This window comes from Microcaecilia unicolor, chromosome 3 (genome assembly GCF_901765095.1).
Source record: "Microcaecilia unicolor chromosome 3, aMicUni1.1, whole genome shotgun sequence".
NCBI classification, from domain to species: domain Eukaryota; kingdom Metazoa; phylum Chordata; class Amphibia; order Gymnophiona; family Siphonopidae; genus Microcaecilia; species Microcaecilia unicolor.
The window spans coordinates 127,123,773-127,148,378 of NC_044033.1; the positions used below are offsets into that span (position 1 = coordinate 127,123,773).

At 42.8% G+C, this 24,606-nt stretch overlaps 1 protein-coding gene across 2 annotated transcripts in view; it reads left to right on the forward strand.

The window, feature by feature from the left end:
* PCSK2 (proprotein convertase subtilisin/kexin type 2) overlaps nt 1–22,953 on the forward strand; it is a 333,492-nt gene extending 310,539 nt beyond the window's left edge. For both annotated transcript variants that reach the window (XM_030196350.1, XM_030196351.1), the window contains one exon: nt 22,467–22,953. In XM_030196350.1, the coding sequence (XP_030052210.1) occupies nt 22,467–22,953 (487 nt within the window). The remainder of the gene's footprint in view (nt 1–22,466) is intronic.
* Nucleotides 22,954–24,606: the final 1,653 nt, after the last annotated feature.

Here is a 24,606-nt window from a genome sequence, read left to right on the forward strand (position 1 = left end):
AGCCATTTCGGGGGGAGCCCTTATTGCCACCCATTGAGGTGGCAGAAAGGGCTCCTGCGCTAACCCAGCGGTAACCAGGTAAGTGCCATTGGCATGCTAAGATTAAAGAATGCAATGCACTTAAGCACATGAATGTAACATTCACATGTGGAATGCTAAGCACAAGCTCAGCGGTATTCTATCATGTGAAAGCAGAAGTCACACCGTGTAAATATAAAAGGACATGCATTTATGCACATAGGTTATAGAATACTGCCATTTATGCCCTAATCCCCGGATTCTGTATATGGCATCTAGATTTGTGCTACATAGAAGAAGGATAAAACCCCACATAACAAAATCAGGGTCAAGCAGTAAGGCAATAAAACACGTAGAACCAAACCAAAATGTCAATAAGCCTTTAATACTCAATTCTTCAACCAGCATTCGTGGCACAGATAAAAGGACTCAACACGGCCGTGTTAGTCAAGCAATGCCTACATACTTTTAATCAGGGGCATAGCCAGACCTCAGGGGAGGGGGTTCCAGAGCCCGAGGTGGGGGGGCACTGTTTAGCCACTGCTTCCCTCTGCTGCCGACCCCCCCAGCCACTTTGGACCCCCCCCCCCCCCCCCACTGCCGATGAGCCCCCCGCCGCCGCCAAAGCCCTCCCCCATCGTCATTGCCACTAGGTACCTTGTTTGCTGGCTGGGGTCCCCAACCCCCGCCAGCTGAAGAGTCTTCTTCAGCGCTGGTCGACTCTGGTGCCTTCGCTATGTGATGATCTGTTTCGAACTCCTGACGTCCTGTGCCGTGCACGTCCTGTATGTAGCCCCGAGCAGGACGTGCATGCAGGACATAAGGCATCAGAAACAGATCATCAAACAGCGAAGGCGCCGGAGTCAACCGGCGCTGAAGAAGACTCTTCAGCTGGCGGGGGTTGGGGACCCCCGCCAGCAAACAAGGTACCTGGCGTGGCAACGGCGGAGGGGCCAGCGGCTGTGGGGTCAAATGTAGAGGGGGTCACGGCTTAATCTGTGGGGGCCCATGCCCCCATGGCTCCACGTAACTACGCCCCTGCTTTTAATGGCAGAGATGCTCTGAAGTTTGGATATTCCTGTTGTGTGTAGCAGTCAAGGATGATCCATTCATCATGGCTCCTGGTGCAGGCATTGTTTGCTGAAACACGGCCTTGTGGAGTCCTTTTATCTGTATGAGTATTAAAGGCTTATTGGCATTTTGGATTGGTTCTATTTGTTTCATTGCCTTAATGCTTGACACCCCCCTCTCCCAGATTTGTGCACCAAAATTTGGGCATGCTGTGGAGGTGTGTGTGCAAATTAATTGGCTAACAAACCAATTAATGTCAGTCATTGGGTACTAACAATTTGTCTGAGTTGTGCAGTAAGTTGTAAAAGATATTAACTTCATTAGATATGAAAAGCCTCTGCAAAAAAATATGTCTTCAGTCATTTCCTAACCTGCACAATTTCCAAAGAGTATGCATTGTAGGCAACTGGCAGAATGACAAAATGGCCAAAGAAAAATAAATTGAACATTCCCATAAATGACATGGGAAACAACACAAAATGGAAATTTTCTGACTAACATTCCTATTGAAGATTCAACCTTAGCAAAGGTTTTGCTTTCTAGTCCTAGTTCATCAGGAAATGTCACATGTTCTAGGCTGCAGCACAGGCCCTGATTCTTCCAAGTTACTGCCTTGGGCCATTATGGTGATAATTTTATTACAGGACACTTAGAGGCACCTAGTTTAAGTCTTTTTTTTTAAAGGCAACTCCTTGCTGGTAGGAAACTCACTATATTAAAATCAAGACATTACAGTTTATCCAAACTACTGCTGTCCAAATGTTAACTAATGCAAGGAAATTTGATCACATAACTCCCCAACTACGTGAATTGGCTCCCAGTTCTAAGTCATATTGAGGGGAGTTCTATATGTGGGCCTAAAAAATCAGCACTGAAAAAGTGCTATTTTGTAAGCTTTGCTTAAAGTTAGGCCGGTTTATAGAATGCATATAGGAGTCACACATAAATGTAGGTGCTGTCATTTTCACCAATGAAAACATGGTGCAAATGCCCACGCCTAAATTTATGCACGGTGCCACAATTACGTGTGTAACTCAAAACTAAACCCTTAATTTGCCCCGAAATTTTAATTTCCGTGCCCCGTTTTAGGCTGCACATAAAATGTAGGTATGTAAATTCAAAATTAAATCTAATTAGTGTCAATAATTGCTTCTTAAATAGCCAATTATTGACACTATTTGAATAATTCTTCAATTAAACTGTACACAGAAATTGGGCACACGCCCAATTTTACGCACACAATTTTGGCGACTTTTATAGTTTAAGGTTCTGATTTTAGCGCATCATAGATGTTGTACAGGATTCCCAATTTACTACCCTCTGCTTTGATCCTCTGTCACCCAGTCCACAATCTTCAAGGGCAAGTTTTTTGTTTTAATTTTTTCCATACTCTTTTTAGCTATCTGGCCCCATCGCATTGGCAACAGAGCTCATATTGAAAATTTAAGTTGGGGTGAAAGCATGGCTCTTTGATCAGGTTTTCAACTGCTCCTACTTTTAGTGAACAAGTCACTTGTGCTGTGTAACAGAATGCTTCTCCTTATGTTTCTCAGTAATTGATAACTCGAGGTAAAATCTGTTTTGTGAAATACAAATCCATCTCCCATTGTGGTTAGTGTTTGTCAACTGTTGCCATCAACATTTGTAATATATTTCCAATGATTGTATTAATTTGTAAACTGCTCTGATGTTAATTTGAAGAGCAGTACTGCACATAGCAACAAAATAAATAAATAAGGGATCCTTTTACTAAGGCACGTAGGCGCCTTCACGCGTTCAACGAATTTGGAACTACAGCCATATAAAAGCAGGGGGGGGGGGGGTTCCTGATGCTCTCTCTGTCTTCCACTCTTCTCCTACCTGTAGTCCAGTATCTCTCCCAACCCTCCCTGCCGCCCATCTGGTATCGCCCCTCTCCCCCAGTGTACCTTAAATCTCATCTTCACTTCTAAAAGTTTCTGGCAGCAAGCAGCATTTCACACATGCTAATTACAGCTGGCCACAGAGCCCTCCCTTTAACATGCCCCGCCTACGCGGAGGAAGGAAGGTGCATCAGATGGAGAGTGATTGGGCCAGCTGGAGCAGCATGTGTGAAAAACTACTCACTGCCAGCACCCTTTAAAATGAAGATAAGATTTCAAATATATGGGAGGGGGGACTGAGAGGTGGGGGAGATGCCAGATCATTGTTGGGGAGAGATAGATGCTGGATTTGTTGGCAGAGGGAAGGGAGAGAGAGAGATGCTGGACAATAAGATGGAGAGAGGGAGGCAGGGAAGAGAGAGGAAAATTTGATGGATGATGGATGGGGTGGAAGCACAGCAGGGAACAGAGACATTCTGGATGAACTATGGTCAGGCAGTATGGAAGTGAGAGGGAGAGATGGAGACGAGGGAAGGGAAGAGTTAGGAAGATTCTGGAAATGATAAAATGCTGACTAAGTGGAGGAAGGAGAAGAAGGGGAGACGGGAGAGATGCTGACTATGGATGAATTGAGATGGAGGGGAGAAAGAGGAGAGATGCTGACTATAGGGAGGAATGAAGAGTTCATAGCAAGAGGAAGACACTGATTATGGGGAAAGGAAAGAAGGGGATAGAGAGGGTGAGATGCTGACTATGGGGGAATCAGAAGGAGGGCTGAGAGAAGGGGAGATGCTCACTTGGAGGGGGAGGAGAAGGGGAGAAGCTGCACTGCTAGGGGGAGAGGGAGAAGGTGCACTTTTGGGAGGAAGGAAGAGGGGAGAAGGAGATGCTAAGAGAGAAAGAGAGGAGATTGGCCTATAAAAGTGGAGGGAGGGAGAGAGAGGAAAAATGCTGAACATGATGGAACCATGTGAGAGAGGCCATGAGGGGCTGACAAAAAGATGAATGAGAGGAGAATGGTGAGTACAGAGGATAGAAATGTGGTAATGGGGAATGAGTGACAGAAGGAAAGGGGAGTGAGACAGTGGAAATGAGAGACTTAGGGGCTGAGAAAAGGAGATGGAAAGTTAAGAGGTAGGTGAAAAATAAAAAGGAGGTGGAGAACTGGAGATGAGAAAGAAGGTGAAATTTGAGTGAACAGAAAGGCAATGAAGAAAGAAAAACAGGTAAAAGGGAAAGATCAATATATCAGAGACAGATGTGATAAAATGGAAGAAGGCAGTTGGAGAGAGGTGAAAAGATAAATGGAAAGCAGCCTTGGAAAGAGTTAACAGTTAACTGGGACCAGTGGTTTTTTTTTAGGAAAAAAAGGTACCGGTACTCATTATGGGCGGGGTCACCACCTATGGCTCCGCCCCGATAGCCACACCCATGTTAGCCACAACCCTTATACCAACCATGGCGCATATAAACAGGCATCATTGAAAATATTATACCAGTATAGGAGAAAAAAATAACTTGAATTTTTTCATTATAAATAATTTCTGTAAGATGTTACAGCTCCAGTATACCACTACTACTACTACTACTACTTAACATTTCTAGAGCGCTACTAGGGTTACGCAGCGCTGTACAATTTAACAAAGAGAGACAGTCCCTGCTCAAAGAGCTTACAATCTAATAGACAAGTGAACGGTCGGTTCTCAAATTGGACATATTCCACACAGTAAAATGAAAATAAAATGATTTTTTTCTACCTTCGTTGTCTGGTGACTTTGTTTTTCTGATCATGTCGGTCCAGTCTGCTGCTCTCTATCTGTTCCCTTAACTCCGTTTCCAGGGATTCCTTTCCATTTTTTTCTTTACTTTCCTCCTTTCTTCTTCATTTCTTGCTCTACATCCATAGGTAAAAGCTGGGTCCTCGCACTCTTGACTGAGGAAGGAGATGCACATGGATGGTGGGGAGGGGAGATAGTTGAAATGCTGGAAATGGATGGAGAGGAGGAAAGAGAGAGGAAGTGAGATGACATGGATGGAGGGGAGGGGGAGAGGAGAAATGCTGTACATGGATGGAGGGGAGGGAAGACAGAGGAGGAGATGCACATGGATTTAGGGGAGACGAGAAATTCTGGACTCGGATGGAGGGGACAGCGAGTTGAAATGCTGGACATAGATGGAGGGGAGGGAAGAGAGAGGAAGTGAGATGAACATGGATGGAGGGGATGAAAGAGGAGAAATGCTGGACATGGATGGATGAGAGGGAAGAGAGAGGAAGGACAGGAGATGCATATGGATGGTCCAGTATTTCTCCGCTCTCCCTTCCCTTCCCTTCCCCTCCATCCATGTGTATCTACTTCCTCTGTCTTTCTTTCCCTCCAACATTTCTCTTCCCTGCCGTCCACTCCATCCATGTCCAGCATTTCTCCTCTCTCCCCTCCCCTCCATCCATGTGCATCTCCTTCCTGTTTTCCCTCTCCTCCATCCATGTCCAGCATTTCTCCTGCCCTCCCCTCCATCCATCCATGTCCAGCAACTCTCCCCTGCCCTGCCCTCCCCTCCTATCCATGTCCAGGGTAAACTTCTACAAAACAGATGAAGATATGATTCCATGTGCCCCAATGAAAGGAGAGTTTAATTCTACTTCCATTTAATTTTAATATATTCCATCGTCTTTATAAACACCAGGCTTCCCAAGGCAGATTACAACCAGTTAAGATGAACCCATCAGGAAACTGTTATGACTCTGCCCCGGTATCATGCTCTCATTCATCTCGCCCCCTGGCGGTCTCAATGGACTGTCTGTTTGTGGTTTTCCCGGTTCCAGAAGTCATGCCAGTACGGTCCGGATTTTCTAGCCTGCCAGTTGGTCTCGAGACTTTTTGGAACTAAGCTGTTTCTGTACCTGGTGAACTCCCTGGCTGTTGGCCTTTATTAACCACCTGGAAGCTTCCCTAGTTTACCTTGCAACAGAGGTCCTCAGAGGTGTGTCTTCTGCGATTGTTTGTTGCTGTGCTTCCCTTGCTACTTTCAGTTTCTGCCTTTGAACCTTTTGCCTGGACCTGGACTTTGACTTTGTTTGCCGCCTGCCTTTGAACCTTTGCCTGGACCTGGACTTTGACTTTGCTTCCCGCCTGCCTTTGAACCTTTGCCTGGATCTGGACCTTGACTTTATTTTGCCTGCCCACGGTTCTGCTGGGTTTGTGGACTATCTTCCTGCTCTCTGCTGTGGCTTCTGTTCCGGTGGGTATTCCTCCTGCCATTGCCGCCCTCGGCAGTAGCCCAAGGGCTCACTATCCAGTGTTTCATGCGAACCGTGACAGAAACAGAATATTCTTACTGACATCTGGCCATCTGAATTGTACAGAAGCACAGTGAAGAAAAATAAGCACAAACTACAGAATTTATAATTGCTGTTTCTACTAGCTACAATAATTTTTGAAGTTGTGTTAGTAATATTCAATTACATCTTTTCTCCTCTACCTTATAAGGCACTGCCTATCCAACAAAAACAGTGTTAGACTTGTTAAAGATGGACCAACAATAAAGAACTACAACGTGGATGCAGCAGCTCACAGGTTTGCTTGCTGTGTTTTGAGTGAACGGCAATGACGGCTGTGCGGGGGAGTAGAAACAGAGATTAATCAAATGTCTTCCTTACTTACAGTGGACTAGATAGAGAGTGGAGTGGAAGTGATCCTATTTACCAAAAGTTGCTGCGGAGAACCTGCAGGCGGCGGCAGTGAAAGCATCAAGCAGGCAGGCTCGCCTCCATCCCTCGCTTCCCTGCCCTCTCAGCTTCCCGCCCTCACATAAAGGAAATGGCATCAGAAGAAGGCGGGATGCTGAGAGGGCAGTTAAGTGAAGGACGGAGGTGAGCCTGCCTGCTTGCAGCTTTTACTGCTGCCATTTCACCGCTGCGACTTCGGGTATATAGATTTCCAGGGGGTAGAACAGAAATTTGGAAAAAAAGGTGCCTGTACACTATACCGGTGCATACTGGTACAAAAAAAGGACTGACTGGGACCAACATGATTGGAAAAATGAAATGGCTAGACAACCAAGGTAGAATAAAAATGTTTTTAGTTTGAATGTATTAACTGCAATATGTTAGAGGAAACACATTTCTATTTTTATTTCTCCAATTTAGCGGCACATGCTGAGTTTGACTTCTTGGGGTTCCCAGTTCAATTTTTTACTTCATATTTCAGTTTCTAATGTGTGATCCCTTGTTCTGTATTTGCTAAGGGTCCGTCTGTGCTTTGAATATGACCAGGATGTGGTATTCTGTTTGCCTATAGTTTCTGTGTAGACCTCTGTAGCAATCCCATTGTTCTGTTTTACTGGCAGTAGGTGTATTAGTGTTCTAGGGTCCAGTGTAATATTTGTAGTGCTGCCTATCAATAAGTATGGTTCTTACTGTTTAACTCGTAGGAATTAGTTTTGCTCTTTTATGACAGGTTTGCTACATATATACTGAGGTAGGATTTTTTTCAGGTTTGTATTATTTCACAATATGTCTGGTAGTGGAGAGATGTAAGTTTCTGTTGCTCAGATGACATGAGAATCAGAATATTTTGTGTAAGGTGACTTTCATGGAGATATGTCTTAGTTCTGACCTGTAGCTGTTGTTGGAGGAAAGTTGGATTTTTGAGGTTGCAGAGCATGTTTACATATAACTCATAAGAACTGCTATAATGTGTCTGAGCAAAGGGCCTTGAAACATTTCACTTATGTTTACAGTATTAACAATATTTCCCATTGTTTGCAATTTAAAAACATACACATAGATACGATTGGCTAATATTGAATATTTTTCAATATTTGCAATAATAAGTGTAGCAAGGAAGTTGGGTTGGGGGAGGGGAGGGACAGGGGAGAGGCAAAGAGCAGAGCACCTGATATATACATATATGTGTAGAGTCCTGCGTAACTGAGTATATACAGTGGGGGAAATAAGTATTTGATCCCTTGCTGATTTTGTAAGTTTGCCCACTGACAAAGACATGAGCAGCCCATAATTGAAGGGTAGGTTATTGGTAACAGTGAGAGATAGCACATCACAAATTAAATCCGGAAAATCACATTGTGGAAAGTATATGAATTTATTTGCATTCTGCAGAGGGAAATAAGTATTTAATCCCTCTGGCAAACAAGACCTAATACTTGGTGGCAAAACCCTTGTTGGCAAGCACAGCGGTCAGACGTCTTCTGTAGTTGATGATGAGGTTTGCACACATGTCAGGAGGAATTTTGGTCCACTCCTCTTTGCAGATCATCTCTAAATCATTAAGAGTTCTGGGCTGTCGCTTGGCAACTCGCATCTTCAGCTCCCTCCATAAGTTTTCAATGGGATTAAGGTCTGGTGACTGGCTAGGCCACTCCATGACCCTAATGTGCTTCTTCCTGAGCCACTCCTTTGTTGCCTTGGCTGTATGTTTTGGGTCATTGTCGTGCTGGAAGACCCAGCCACGACCCATTTTTAAGGCCCTGGCGGAGGGAAGGAGGTTGTCACTCAGAATTGTACGGTACATGGCCCCATCCATTCTCCCATTGATGCGGTGAAGTAGTCCTGTGCCCTTAGCAGAGAAACACCCCCAAAACATAACATTTCCACCTCCATGCTTGACAGTGGGGATGGTGTTCTTTGGGTCATAGGCAGCATTTCTCTTCCTCCAAACACGGCGAGTTGAGTTCATGCCAAAGAGCTCAATTTTTGTCTCATCTGACCACAGCACCTTCTCCCAATCACTCTCGGCATCATCCAGGTGTTCACTGGCAAACTTCAGACGGGCCGTCACATGTGCCTTCCGGAGCAGGGGGACCTTGCGGGCACTGCAGGATTGCAATCCGTTATGTCGTAATGTGTTACCAATGGTTTTCGTGGTGACAGTGGTCCCAGCTGCCTTGAGATCATTGACAAGTTCCCCCCTTGTAGTTGTAGGCTGATTTCTAACCTTCCTCATGATCAAGGATACCCCACGAGGTGAGATTTTGCGTGGAGCCCCAGATCTTTGTCGATTGACAGTCATTTTGTACTTCTTCCATTTTCTTACTATGGCACCAACAGTTGTCTCCTTCTCGCCCAGCGTCTTACTGATGGTTTTGTAGCCCATTCCAGCCTTGTGCAGGTGTATGATCTTGTCCCTGACATCCTTAGACAGCTCCTTGCTCTTGGCCATTTTGTAGAGGTTAGAGTCTGACTGATTCACTGAGTCTGTGGACAGGTGTCTTTCATACAGGTGACCATTGCCGACAGCTGTCTGTCATGCAGGTAACGAGTTGATTTGGAGCATCTACCTGGTCTGTAGGGGCCAGATCTCTTACTGGTTGGTGGGGGATCAAATACTTATTTCCCTCTGCAGAATGCAAATAAATTCATATACTTTCCACAATGTGATTTTCCGGATTTAATTTGTGATGTGCTATCTCTCACTGTTACCAATAACCTACCCTTCAATTATGGGCTGCTCATGTCTTTGTCAGTGGGCAAACTTACAAAATCAGCAAGGGATCAAATACTTATTTCCCCCACTGTATGTACGCATATGTACTTAAGTATGAGCATTTATAGTAGCCATAAAGCTGGCATAAGTGTGTGCAGCTAAGTGTCGGGAATGCACCCATTATATACAGTTTTCTTAGTTATGTGCGTAAATGTGCAACCTTCTGACATAGCACTGTGTTTTGCCTCAACTGCTTCAGGGAAGATATTCAGTTCGTAATGTTCAGGCACTTATGCAGTGATTTCCCGGTGGGAGGCACTTCCCCAGATTTCCGACGATGGGCAGACAGCAGAATACATTATTTATATCATGATCTGACAGATGAAGGGACTCTGAATTCATTTGCAGATCTTTGTGAGGCGTTCCATCTGGGCCCCTGGAACCTTTTTGCTTATGCTCAAATGCAACATTCACATTGAAACTTTGCCCATTGCTTCGTTTGGCTTAGATACACAATTGTCTATCCCATACAAATACTATCATTCATATTTGTAGGACACCACTCAGGATTATGATTATGCTCCGCTGTCTCAGCAATGGTAAAGGGAGTTGGGGGTGGACATTCAGGCTGAACAGTTGAAATCTTGCTTAATGACAGATTATTGTTTCAGAGAATGCTGTTTGGTGGGAATTGCAATACAAATTTATATTTTGATTATATGTGTCTCCACATCGGGCCTTTCGAGCCACTTTAAGGGAGGATGACAAGTGTCAAAAGTGTTGCAGCGGGGGAACACATTTGGGTCATATGTTCTTGAACTGTCCTGCGGTGTATTTCTTTTGGACCCAATTTAGTGAACATGTGTCACCGTGTTGGAAGATTTCTTGGAAACCCGTTGCGCAACAGCTCTTTGATGAGCTTTGGAGTTGGTGGATCTTCTCCAGCTGGCCTCAAAGTTTTCTTGAAACACTTAGTATTGATAGCAAAAAAGTTGATTTTGCAGTTTTGGCTGGGTGCGGAGTGCCCTACAGTGGTGCACTGGTGATCAGTCATGATCTTACTGTGCACTTTGGAATGTAAAGGTATTTCTAACTTGTCCTCAAAAAGTAGAGATCTTTTTTGCAAGACATGGGCACCGTTCTGGGACACTCTTACTTCAGTCTGACGCAGTAGAATCTTAAATGTTTAATGTATATTGAAGGTTGGGGGGAGGGGGAGGCTAGGACGTTGGTTGTTCTCACGATGTATAAGGAAAATTGACATCAAGAGTTTGCACTGTATATTCTTGTTAAACTTAGGTTACTTTCTTTGGGTTTTCATCTATATGAATGTTCATGGCCACATTTTGATGGTGTCAATAAAGATGATTTAAAAAACCTGCCAATATCTAAATAGCAGGTCTAAACTCATTGAGGGGCAAGGGATGTGTCTGAACTCACTTACCCTTTGAAATACTCAGTGGTGACTGAGGTAAACTGGTCTCATCCAGCTGTGTGTGTCATGATTGGCCTGACCCCACACCCTCTTTACCCTACCATTTAGTTCTGTTTAATAGGTAAGGAAGACTCATCTCAGCTGTAATAGCAAGTGTTAGCCAGATCCTCTGGTCTAAATTTAATAGTTCATGGTTTTGATGCAATACATCATGGACTTTTATTGAATTCTTTAGAGGAAATAGGTATTAGGGAAATCTTTTTGCATGGTTTAAATCTTTTTAGACTGGGAGAGTTTTTTCCGACCCTTCGGGGATCTTCTGAGTGGAAGGAGATTCACTCAGGAGTCCCCCAGGGTTCAGCCCTATCACCTGTGCTGTTAAATATTTATTTGCTGTCTCTTTGTAAGCTCCTCATAGGGTTAGGACTGTCCTACCAGATATATACTTATGATATACAATTCTTTTTTTCCAATTGAAGATGCATTGAATTGCATGAGACTATTTGTGTCAACAATAAAAAGCTGGATGACAGATAATAGACTCAAGCTTAATATGGCAAAAGCTCAGATCATGATCCTCTCCAATAGGTCGGGCATGATTTTTCCACAGCAATTTGAGTTAAGAAAAATGACAATTGTGATAAAAGATGAGATTAAGTTTTTAAACAGATTATGAGATTTATTATCAGAAGTTAATTTTAGAATGGTGATTCATGCCTATACATGCTATTATCTGATTACTGTAATGCATTATTATTGGGAGTTCCTGGTTATATGATTAAATCACTTCAAGTAACACAAACTGCATTGGCAGGATTGTTGACAAAGAAGGGCATAATCGAACGGCGCCGGCTATCTCTATGCGCAGCCATCTCCGGTGCCGGTGCCGCAAGCAGGCGGAGCCAATCGTATTTTCGAAAAAGATGGCCGGCCATCTTTTTCTTCACTAATATGGTTGGGCCCAGCCAAATGTCTGAGTTTGCTGGGTTTGAGCTGGCCGTCATCGGTTTTCGGCCATAATGGAAAAAAATGCCGGTGATCTCAAACCCGGCGAAATGCAAGGTATTTGGTCATGGGAGGAGCCAGCATTTGTAGTGCACTGGCCCCCTGACATGCCAGGACACCAGCCGGGCACCCTAGGGGGCACTTCTAAAATAAAAAATAAATAGCTCCCAGGTGCAGAGCTCCTTTCCCTTGGTTGTTTAGCCCCCCAAAACCCACTCCCCACAACTCTACACCATTACCATAGCCCTAAGAAGTGAAGGGGGGCACCTAGATGTGGGTACAGTGGATTTTTGGGTTTTTTTGAGGGCTCAACATTTACCACCACAAGTGTAACAGGTAGGGGGGGTTGGGCCTGGGTCCACCTGTCTGAAGTGCACTGCACCCACTAAGAACTGCTCCAGGGACTTGCATACTGCTATCAGGGAGCTGGGTATGACATTTGAGGATGGCAAAAAAGTTTTTTTTGGGGTGGGAGGGGGTTCGTGACCACTGGGGGAGTAAGGAGAGGTCATCACCGATTCCCTCCGGTGGTCATTTGGTCAGTTGGGGCTCCTTTTTGAAGCTTGGTCATGACAAAAAAGGGACCAAGTAAAGGCGGCAAAATGTTCGTCAAGCCTGGCTTTTTTTCCCATTATCGGGCGAAGCCGGCCATCTTGTGAGCATGCCCCCATCCCGCCCCCGTCCTTCCATCACTATCCTACCGACACGCCCCCTTGATGTTTCGCCGGCTCCGCGACGGAAAGCAGTTGAAACCGGCCAAAATCGGCTTTCGATAATACAGATTTCGCCGGGTTCAGGAGATCGCCGGCCATCTCCCGATTTGTGCCGGAAGATGGCAGCGATCACTTTCGAAAATGAGCTGAATAGACACCTAAATTTGAACATATTAGCCCAGTTCTGATATAAGTTCACTGGTTGCCAGTAAAATGGCATTCACAATTTAAAATCTTGATTCTTATTCACAAATTGGTGAATAATGAGGATCATCTCACACTGGCAACTTTATTGAGAGTTTATTGTCCTCAACGGTCTCTCCATTCTAGCAATAAACCCCTCTTGGATGTGCCATCTGTTAAACACATCTGTGTGGATAAAAACAGGACAAGAATGTTTTATGGGGAGGGGTTATATTGTGGAATAGACTCTTGGAGAAAATTCATAATGGAAAGAACTATGTAGAATTTCTGAAATAGCTAAAAGCATTTTTATTTCAAGAGGCTTTTAAATTAGAGATTAGTTGACCGGAAGCTATCTCACAATATATAATTGATCAGAAATGACTCGATTGGATGGAAAATTTTAAAACGTTAATTTTCATTTGTGATATACTGAGATGAAACCCCAGTTTCCATGGTTCTGACAGCACTTTTGCTGTTTTAGCTTTATCCAGATGCTTACCCTGTTAGCAGACTGAACATTGTCACTAACCAGGTAAATCTAGTCTTATATGGATAGTACCATGGCAGTCTCCCTAGATTTTCAGTGGCACTACCTGGTAATGTGCCACAAAAACAAATCCTGGGATCACAAGATCAGTGCAATTAAACTGGGCAGAAGCCTCTCCTGCTTGGTTAAACCATTTTAAATATCAGGCCCCACAACTCCAAAAGTGGAAACAAAAGAGTTTCTTTCCACCCCAACCCTTCCATCCCTCATTCACTATCTTTGATCTGGCTCTTTGAGATAGCCACATCCAGTGGCGTAGCCAAGGGTGGGCTTGGGTGGGCCCAGGCCCACCCACTTTGAGCTCAGGCCCACCAGTAGCAGCACACCTATGATGTGGTTGGCAGAGATTCACAAGCTGAAAACTCCCAACAACTGTCCCTCCTGCATACCTTATAAATAGCAGATCTTCGCCTGCAGAAAGCAGCGACTGATACATACTGCTTACACCAGCCCCACAGCCTTCCCTCTGACATATTCCCGCCTATGCAGAAACAGGAAGCTGCATCAGTGGGAAGGATGTGGGGCCTACATGAGTAGTGTGTATTAGTTGCTCCTCACTGAAAATCTGAAATTTAAAAGGTGTGCAGGAGAGGAGGGATATTTGAGAGACCATATGGCATGCAGGCGAGAGGAGAGACCAAATTAACTATGGGATGGGGTGGGGTTCTTCTGCCCACCCATCTTGGACACAGGCCCACCCAAAACTGAGTGTCTGGATAAGCCCCTGGCCACATCAATCTTGTGACATGATTGAAAAGGTGAAACATTGGCATTGAGCTGTGAAAGAAGGGGACAACTAGGAGTTCACCCAATCCCTTAAAGTCATTGCAGGCTTTGCCTTGGTCTGTGTCACCCCTGGGCTGGTTGACTGGCTGGTTCAACCCACTTCATAGCTGTATAAAGCACACCAGGCCAGGCTTGATGATGGGGCCACCCTCCCAACCCCTGCCAAGAATTCCTTGGCTAAGTGAGCAGCAGCCATATTGTGCTCCTGGGCACAGGTCAGGGGTCACCTCAGGGTATAAAGAAAAAGTTACTTTTTGAAAAATAAACTACATATTAACAGTAATCAGATACCTCAAGAATGCATTATAAATATGAACATGGAAATATGTGGTCATTTTCTGGTTTAATTGAGGAGAAGCACTTTGATCTGTGGGTTTCTATTTTTTTTCTAATTTTATTAAAATAAAAAATGTATATGTAATAAAATAAATGAAACAAAAAGTTTAAAACATTGAGCTTTATGGATAGCTTGCCATCTAAAACTTAACACAATGTAGTTATACTGTACATGATTCCATGAACTCATTTCTACGTTATCATTCTACAATTTTATGAAATGCAGAATGTTAAAGGTTCCATTTTTTATTATTTTAAAATATAATACATTAGAAGGCTCCAGGACCTCCAAGTATAAGAAAATATAGAATCCTTTCGGCCTGCACCCCCCCCCCCCCCCAAATAAAAATGAACTGTGCCATATTTAAACTCTGTTGTTGGTATTTGTTTTAAACACTGGCTGTGCTGTATGCAGATGACGAGTAGCGTTCAGTATCAGGGTAGAGCAGAAATTGCTTATACTGTGCGGATGGCAGCGATACTGATAGCTAACCAGATAGAGATGGACAGCAATATTTCTGTCTTACCTTTATACAGGTATTTTTTTCCTGATGGTGGCATAAATATCACTGCTATCTAGGTGAAAGGAAGGGAGGCAATTTTGGATTTGACTCATGCCTTTTTTTCAGTTGTAGCTGAAGGCAAGTTACATTCAGGAAGAGTAGGTATATTCAGTGGCGTTCCTAGGGGGGTGGACACCCGGGGCGGTGCCCCGCCCCCCGGGTGCAGCGCCCCCCCCCCCCCCCCTGGCGAAAGACCCCCCGTGAAAGAGCCCCCCCCTGGGTGCATGCCGCTGGGGGGGGGGGGGGCGCAGCACACGCCTGCTGCTAGTTTACTAACTTTGCTCGTTCGCTGCAGCTCCCTTTGCCCCGGAACAGGAAGTAACCTGTTCCAGGGCAGAGGGAGCTGCAGCGACCGAGAGAAGTTAGTGAACTCTCACAGCAGGCGCACGCTGCGGCACCCCCCAGCGGCGTGCACCTGGGGTGGACGGCCCCCCCCCTTGGTACGCCACTGGGTATATTCCTATCCCTGGAGGGCTTATAATCTAAGTAGGTATCTAAGGCAATAGGTAGCACAACTGGATATCCATGGCCAGTGCTGGTTTAGTCATTTATCTGAATAACAGCTACCCTTATCCGGATAAACAGCTTTGAGTATTTTCCAGGAATGCATATCTAATTAGCAGTGTGTAATTTTAATTGAGGCAATGTTCAGCCCAAGGCGGTCAGCGTTCTTGTAAGCACTGACTGCTGTAGGCTAAATTTAGCCCTGATATTAAGTTCCAGCACCTTTCTAGGTACTGACATTGAATATATGGATGTTTGGTAGCACCTGGAAGTTATTTGGTTACGGCTGATATTCAGTGCTGCACCTGGATAGCTAACCAGGCCTAGTTAGGATTGAATTCTATGCGGTCCATCATACCCAGTTAGGTATCTAGGTGCTGGCAGTGAATATCTGTACCCAGATAACTTCCAGGTGTACTCTGACTCTGCCCCCAGACTGTCCTGACACTAGCCAGATAATGCTGTGGCAGTCATTGCTAATGTTCAGTGGCACTATAGGGGGAATTCTATATATAGATCCTAAATAATCAGTGCTGAAAAAAAAACGTGCTTAGTGCTATTCTATAAACCTCACCTAAAGTTAGGCGCAGTTTACAGAATATGCATAGTGCCCATTCCTGTGACTAAATTTAGTCGAGGCTATTTATGCCAACTAAAGCCTGATGTAAAACCACATGACTAATTAAGGCATGGGTTGGGCATATTCTATAACACTGTGCGTAAATTTTAAGAAGCCCACAACCCACCCATGTCCCTTCCATGGCCGCACTTACTTTTGAGATCTGTGCAGCCCGATTTATGCTCATTACTTTACAGAATTCATTTAGCGAACTATGCACATAAATCCTAATTAATGCCAAATGCTACTGATAACTGCTTAACATCCAATTATTGGCACTGATTGGCTTGTTAACGAATTAAGTTCCACATACAAATGAGCTACACATGCTGATTTGTGCGTGGAACTTCAGTTGTCATTTATAGAATTCAGGGGTATATACTGAATATCAGTAGTTGGGCTGGCCAGCATTCTGTAGTAATTTGGCTTGATCAGCTTTCTTGATAAATGTATTGGTATTTTAGGGCCCCACTATAATATTTAAGGCACTGCTATTTCATAGATAGGATCCTTGTTTTGGAAGTTAGTGCTGGCACGGTAGATTTGATCTAGGTTCTGAATGACCTTTAGATTTATAGATTTTTTAAAAATGACTTTATAATAAGTACATAAGTACATAAGTAGTGCCATACTGGGAAAGACCAAAGGTCCATCTAGCCCAGCATCCTGTCACCGACAGTGGCCAATCCAGGTCAAGGGCACCTGGCACGCTCCCCAAACGTAAAAACATTCCAGACAAGTTATACCTAAAAATGAGGAATTTTTCCAGTCCATTTAATAGCGGTCTATGGACTTGTCCTTTAGGAATCTATCTAACCCCTTTTTAAACTCCGTCAAGCTAACCGCCCGTACCACGTTCTCCGGCAATGAATTCCAGAGTCTAATTACACGTTGGGTGAAGAAAAATTTTCTCCGATTCGTTTTAAATTTACCACACTGTAGCTTCAACTCATGCCCTCTAGTCCTAGTATTTTTGGATAGCGTGAACAGTCGCTTCACATCCACCCGATCCATTCCACTCATTATTTTATACACTTCTATCATATCTCCCCTCAGCCGTCTCTTCTCCAAGCTGAAAAGCCCTAGCCTTCTCAGCCTCTCTTCATAGGAAAGTCGTCCCATCCCCACTATCATTTTCGTCGCCCTTCGCTGTACCTTTTCCAATTCTACTATATCTTTTTTGAGATACGGAGACCAGTACTGAACACAATACTCCAGGTGCGGTCGCACCATGGAGCGATACAACGGCATTATAACATCCGCACACCTGGACTCCATACCCTTCTTAATAACACCCAACATTCTATTCGCTTTCCTAGCCGCAGCAGCACACTGAGCAGAAGGTTTCAGCGTATCATCGACGACGACACCCAGATCCCTTTCTTGATCCGTAACTCCTAACGCGGAACCTTGCAAGACGTAGCTATAATTCGGGTTCCTCTTACCCACATGCATCACTTTGCACTTGTCAACATTGAACTTCATCTGCCATATGCCTAAATTTGGCTCCCAAAAACTACCTTCCAGATTTTCCTATGTCATTGGTACCCACGTGTACCAAGACAAGTGGCTTCTCCCCAGCACTATTTAAAATCCTATCTAAGTGACGCATGAGGTCTGTCACCTTCGCTAATGGCTCTTTTTAGACATGAAACAAATGAAATCCCTCACCAATTAAATGAAAATTAGAAGAAAAAAAAGATCTGTATTCCTAGGCTGTGTAGCATTAAAATTGTGTTTTCCAGACACTAAAGTAAGTGAAGGCATACCTAGCCAGACCATAAAATTCCTAATTTATTTAATACTGTTATGCCTTTTAACAACAACAAAAAAAATGTACAACTCTGCCTGGAGAGAAAGGACATGAAACGGATCCTTTCCTCAGTCAGTGCTAATTGCTTTATTTTCTGGAAGGATTTTTTTAATGGCAGAAACACATTCGGTATTTAATCACATCTTATATTTAGTCACAAAACCAAAATACTCTAGCAACATTGGGTACTATATGATTTATACTGTACCTTAGCAACATTGTCAGTTAGTAGAAACAGACAAAGATATATTCTGCAACCTATTGTTATTGATGAGGCAAAAAACATCAATATGTAAGAATGAAGCCCATAAACACTTAGTCCTTAAGTTAAGGTCAGGCATCAGCTCAAGTGAAGTAATGCCTATCGATTACACAGTGTGTGTGGCCTTTTCACTATCTTATAGACAACTCAGTATTTTGTGAACAAGAAAACAATTTTTTGTCCTCCTAAAAGCATGCTTACGTTGAAAACTGAAAGAAAGCTTTTTCTCCAGTGCTATAAAGTATTTCTACACCATATTTTTTTATGATATATATTATGGCATCTTTATCTTTTTCCAATTTTTAATGTTTTCATGCAACAATTGTTTGAGTAAATTTCATTTCTTGCTAAGACTGAGTCAGTTACACTGGTGGATGACATCATTCAATAGTGCAGCACAGAACAGCTCTCCCAAAGCAAAGATCTAAAAGCATGACCCTTCCAAAACATAGTGGTCTCCTCAACACCTCAGTTTTTATTTGTACTCTGACATGAAAAAAAAGAAACAAAAATTCCTTAGACTGTCAACTTTGGTGGGTCTCTCTATCTGATGTGCCCCTATTTAATCAGGTGGGAGAAACACCCTTCACCAAAAACAGTAAATTAAAAAATAAGAGAGCCTTCCCACAGTTCATAAGTTAACTTTTACTATTAAAATGTCCCATGATATGTGTACCTATTCCAGTCCTGTTTGTTGACAAATAAGTACCTCTTATTTATCTCAAGTGGAGCCGGCAGCTAAAAGTCATCATTTAATCAATCATATTACTTGTCTTGATGCTGTAAGTGAACTTGCCCTCAATAAACACATAGGTATATCCAAACAGGATATCTGTAATAGCAAAAGGGGTAGAGTTTACTAGCCCCCAAAATTTATGAGTCTAAGAGCAGAGCACCGCATATGCAGAGAAGATCTGCCACCTAGTCCCGTTGCTTCCAATACAGTAGTGATGAGCTAAGGTCCCACTTCTTAATCATCTGTGGAATCGTGTAAGCCTGTGTTAGAAAAATACATGTAAATACTCAATATTGTTCAAAGATAATGAGTACTTACATGTATAATGCCAATCCTCTCATCAAAACACCCGAGCCCTGATTCCTATGATTGCTTACCATTTTGTCACATATGTACATGAAATGGTTTGCAAGAGTTCATTCAGTGCTCTATACAAGAGTTCACTCACTGATCTATACAATTTGGAAATGTGAAAGTAAATTCTATAATTTAGATGCCTGCCTCTTTCACATGTAAATGTCAAGAATTCTTGCTCTTATGCTCATAATCATACATTTTACTCACTATTCTGTAACTGCACACCTAACACATAGGGCCTTATTTTACGCTCCTAAAACTTACACTCCTAAATTTATGAGCATAAATTACGACCATAAACTATGTTCCTATATACATTTAGGAGCATAAATTGCACTCCTAAATTTATAAGCGTAAATTTAGAAGCATAAATTATGCTCATAAATTTAGGAGCATAACCGTTAGAGAATACAGCCCATAGCATGCAGATGCAAGGGGGAATACACATGGGCACAGCATGAGCAGTACATAGTCATGTTTCTGTTGCATGTAGGTGCTTGCACTAACACTAGATCTGTGTCATTTTAGGCATGTCGTTACCAGGCCACGCTATTGTTTTATAATAGCATCTGGGTGTCCAGATGCCATTCTTGAATAGGCTTGCACCACATGTCCTCAGAGTGACTAAATGGAGGTGCCCTATAGAATTTCCCCATAGGGATGGTTTCTATATATGGCCAATTTGTGTACCTAGCAGTATTCTATAAGTCGCATCGACATTCAGAAGCGGTTTGTAGAATAGCACATAGGCCGGGTAGACATGCCTAGATTTAGGCACAGCCATTTCTGCCAGTGAAAAGCTGGTGTAAAAGCCTGCACTAGGTGTGCTCCCTAAATTCTATAATCACGTGCATAGATTTGATTGATGGTGCACACGCATACATTCTAATTATTGTTGATAATTGGTCATTATCGGCCAATTATCAACAATAAATAGGCTTGTTAACTAATGGAGTAGAACATGTAAATTGGCCACATGCACGATTTAATGTGCACTATTCGGCATGCTATATAGAGAATCCGGGGGGATAGTGTACAGAATAGGTGGAAACAAATAAAACAGCTAAAAAAAACATAGCAGGTATTACAAAAGCATGAACTTTAGGTCTAGAGACCAGAGACTGTATTTGGAAAGTACTGAAACCAGGAGATAGTTCCACCCAATAAATGCACAAATGGATCTCTAGATACAAACCTGCTTATAATCGAATGAGAAAAGCGCCCAAGTTCTGACCTAAATCGGGAGATGGACGTTTATCTCACAAAAACGAATAAAGCGGTATAATCGAAAGCCGATTTTTGGACGTTTTCAACTGCACTCCGTCGCGGATGCGGAAAAAGTTGATGGGGGCGTGTCAGAGGTGTGGCGAAGGCGGAACTTGGGCGTGGTTATCTGCCGAACAAAGATGGGTGCATTTCACCGATAATGGGAAAAAAGTATGCGTTTTTAGCTAGAATTTAGGACACTTTTCCTGGACCCTGTTTTTTCACGAATAAAGCCCCAAAAAGTGCCCTAAATGACCAGATGACCACTGGAGGGAATCGGGGATGACCTCCCCTGACTCCCCCAGTGGTCACTAACCCCCTCCCACCACAAAAAAATGATGTTTCACAACTTTTTATTTTCACCCTCAAATGTCATACCCAGCTCCCTGGCAGCAGTATGCAGGTCACTGGAGGAGTTGTTAGGGGGTGCAGTGGACTTCAGGCAGGTGGACCCAGGCCCATCCCCCCTACCTGTTACAATTGTGCTGCTTAATGCTTATTAGTCGTCCAACCCCCCCAAACCCACTGTACCCACATGTAGGTGCCCCCTTCACCCCTTAGGGCTATAGTAATGGTGTAGACTTGTGGGCAGTGGGTTTTGAGAGGGATTTGGGGGGGCTCAACACACAAGGGAAGGGTGCTATGCACCTGGGAGCTCTTTTACCTGTTTTTTTGTTTTTGTAAAAGTGCCCCCTAGGGTGCCCGGTTGGTGTCCTGGCATGTGAGGGGGTCCAGTGCACTACGAATCCTGGCCCCTCCCACGAACAAATGCCTTGGATTTATTCGTTTTTGAGCTGGGCGCTTTCATTTTCCATTATCACTGAAAAACAAAAATGCCCAGCTCACAAATTGTCGAATAAAACATGGACGTCTATTTTTTTCGAAAATACGGTTCGGTCCGCCCCTTCACGGACCCGTTCTCGGAGATAAACGCCCATGGAGATAGACGTTTTCGTTCAATTATGCCCCTCAAAGTCTTCTACACTAAAAAAAGGAAGAGAGAGAGAGGCACACACAAACCTTTCCACCTATCACTATTAAGTGGGCCTGTACTTTCTTCCATATTATGACAAAAAATTGCAGTGGCAATTGGGTGAATGGTCAAAAGAGAGGAGAAGGCTTAGCCTCTTCCCCCAAATTCTATAAAAGTTGCTTAAAATTGACTGTGCAAATTTGGGCACATGCCCAATTTGCACACACAATTGAATAACGAGCTAGTTAGTGCCAATAATTGGCTTATTAACAAGCAATTATTGGCACTAATTAGATTTAATTGAATTTAGCATATGTAAATTTAGGCATGGGTTCAAAACTGGGAGGGTCATGGGTGGAAAAGGAGCATTCCTAACATTTATACTTGTTGTTATAGAATGAGGGAGATACATTTCAGTTGGTGCAAATGCCTGCACCTAAAGTTAGTCGTGATTCCCGGTTATTTAAGTGCTATTCTATAAATCGCGCCTAACTTTAAGCACCTTTATAAACAGAAAGAACAGATTTTTTTTACCCTATTGTTTTTTCAAGATATCCTCTATTTAAAAATTATATAAGCTGATTTCAGGAACTTTCTATTTTGACCAAAACTGAGGCTGATCTTATGGTTTATAGCACTGTTTCCTAATCCTGTCTTGGAATCACACCTAGCTGGTTCTCAGGATAGCCATAATAATATGCATGAAATAGATTTCCATACATTAGATACCCAGTGTATGCAAATCCCTGTAGTCCATTGTGGCTATCCTGAAAACCAAATCTGTTCTGCATGCCTCTAGGACTGGGTTGTGTAGTATTGATTTACAGAAACTATGATTCAGGATCTCAAGAGCTTTGAATTAATATCAATCTAATTTTAAAATGCAGAGCAAAATGTAGTAATGTCTGTAATTGAATAAGGGAGTTGTGCCATTATTTGCTGAGGTAACCTCTCTTTCTGTTTGGCCTTAGGACAATACAATCAAGTGGCAAACTAGTTCTGACACTTACAACCGATGCTTGTGAGGGGAAGGAGAACTTTGTTCGCTATCTTGAACATGTACAAGCTGTCATAACTGTGAATTCTACCAGACGAGGTGATCTGAATATCAATATGACATCACCGATGGGAACCAAGTCCATATTACTTAGCCGACGCCCAAGAGATGATGATGCCAAGGTGGGGTTTGACAAGTGGCCATTCATGACAACTCATACCTGGGGAGAAGACCCCAGAGGAACCTGGGTTCTTGAAGTTGGGTTTGTTGGAAGGATGCCAGAAAAAGGCATACTGAAAGAATGGACTTTGATGCTTCATGGGACCCAAAGTGCACCTTACATAGACCAAATAGTGAGAGATTACCAGTCCAAATTGGCTATGTCCAAGAAGGAAGAACTTGAAGAAGAACTGGATGAAGCTGTAGAGAGAAGTCTGAAGAGTCTATTAAGCAGGAACTAGTATTGCATGCCTATTCCTTTTTTTCAGATTCTCTCCTCATCATTCAACTACCCAAACCATGTGATCTATTGAATGGCCTTCCACTAGCCAAATTTATCATTTTTTTTCTTAATCTAAATTCTATATACTTATAAATTATCCAATTTAATTGCAATGAAAAATAACTTTTTTTACATTGAACAAGATATAGATATATTCTGAATAACCTGTCATTATTATAAACAATTTGAGGGTAATTCTGTAAGGAGCCACCTAGTTTTGGGCAGCAAGAAAGTGCATAAATGCCCCTATTCTATTCATTTACCCATGTTTGTAATGAGATACATGTGTAAATATGAACAGTTTTCAACTAAGGGGTGTAGTAATCAGCGTGGGCTACTGTTAAGATGTGTTATTTTACCACTAACTCATACTGTTTTAGAACAGGTCCTATTTTATGCAGTGAGACCTATTTACCAATAACTGGGGTTAATAGTAAAATAACAGTAGCCCAGATTGATAACTTCCCACCTAAGTGGTATTCTCTAAGTATGCACCTAGATATCATGGTTCATACTCTGCAGGAGGCCATTCAGGTGGGTGGATTTTGGGCAGAGGGACAGGGTACATAATTTCATGTATAGATTATAAAAATTGTTGGGTTTCTGGATTGGTTACTGTTGGAAGCAGAATACTGGGCTAGATGGACCGTTGGTCTGACCCAGTATGGCTATTCTTATGTTCTTATAATCTACACATGCTCTTTTGTAATTAAGTATGAGTATTTATGCCTTTTCAGCTACTTGTATTCTACAAAAAAAGTAGGCACTTATTTTCTTAAACTTCAAATAGGTGCCCCTTTATAGAATTACCATCTTTGAGGACAATCCTATAATGGTGAGCCTCCATTCAGGAATCCCAAGGGTAGTCGAAAGGAGCATATTCTATAATGAAACCTAGACACCTAGGTTCCATTGTAGAATATTAGTGTAACCTTGTATCGATGTGCCAAATATTTAGGTGCCTGTACGTATACCAGTCATAGAGCCTGTGTAAGGGCAGGCACCTAAATGTTAGTTAGTAAATGTGCATAAATTACAGTATTCTGTGTCCTACCCAAGCTTCACCCATGTGTATGCCCCTTCCACTTACAGAATAGTGCTTAGGTGACGTGACTAGCATATACTCACATAAATGCACACCTACGCACGAGTATGTCAGTGTTGTAAACATTTACACTTGCAACAGGCACATAAATGTTACCACCTAGTTCATAGAATTGTCCTTCACATGACTGAAATTTGCTCTTTATTACCTTACAAATATTGTAGCACTGTAATACTTTATAGGCCAACGATAACTCTTCCTTTACATATAAACTTGAGAAATGCTGTTTGTAAAAAAACACAAAAATAGATAACTTTAACTTCTGCAGTAAATGTAATCTAGCATCTTTTTTGCCTGGTGATTTAATGGAAGTGATGATAGTAAAATTTATGAGCCGATGACCTGCAGGCCCTATGAGTCAATTAAAAAAAACAATATACCACAAAACCGAAAAGATGTTGAGATGGATTTTCAGATGGCACCATTAGTGGATGAAGTGCCAGTGCTTAACTTAATTCATATATTCAAAGCCACTTTCCAAATAATTAATGGTACTGAATACACGTT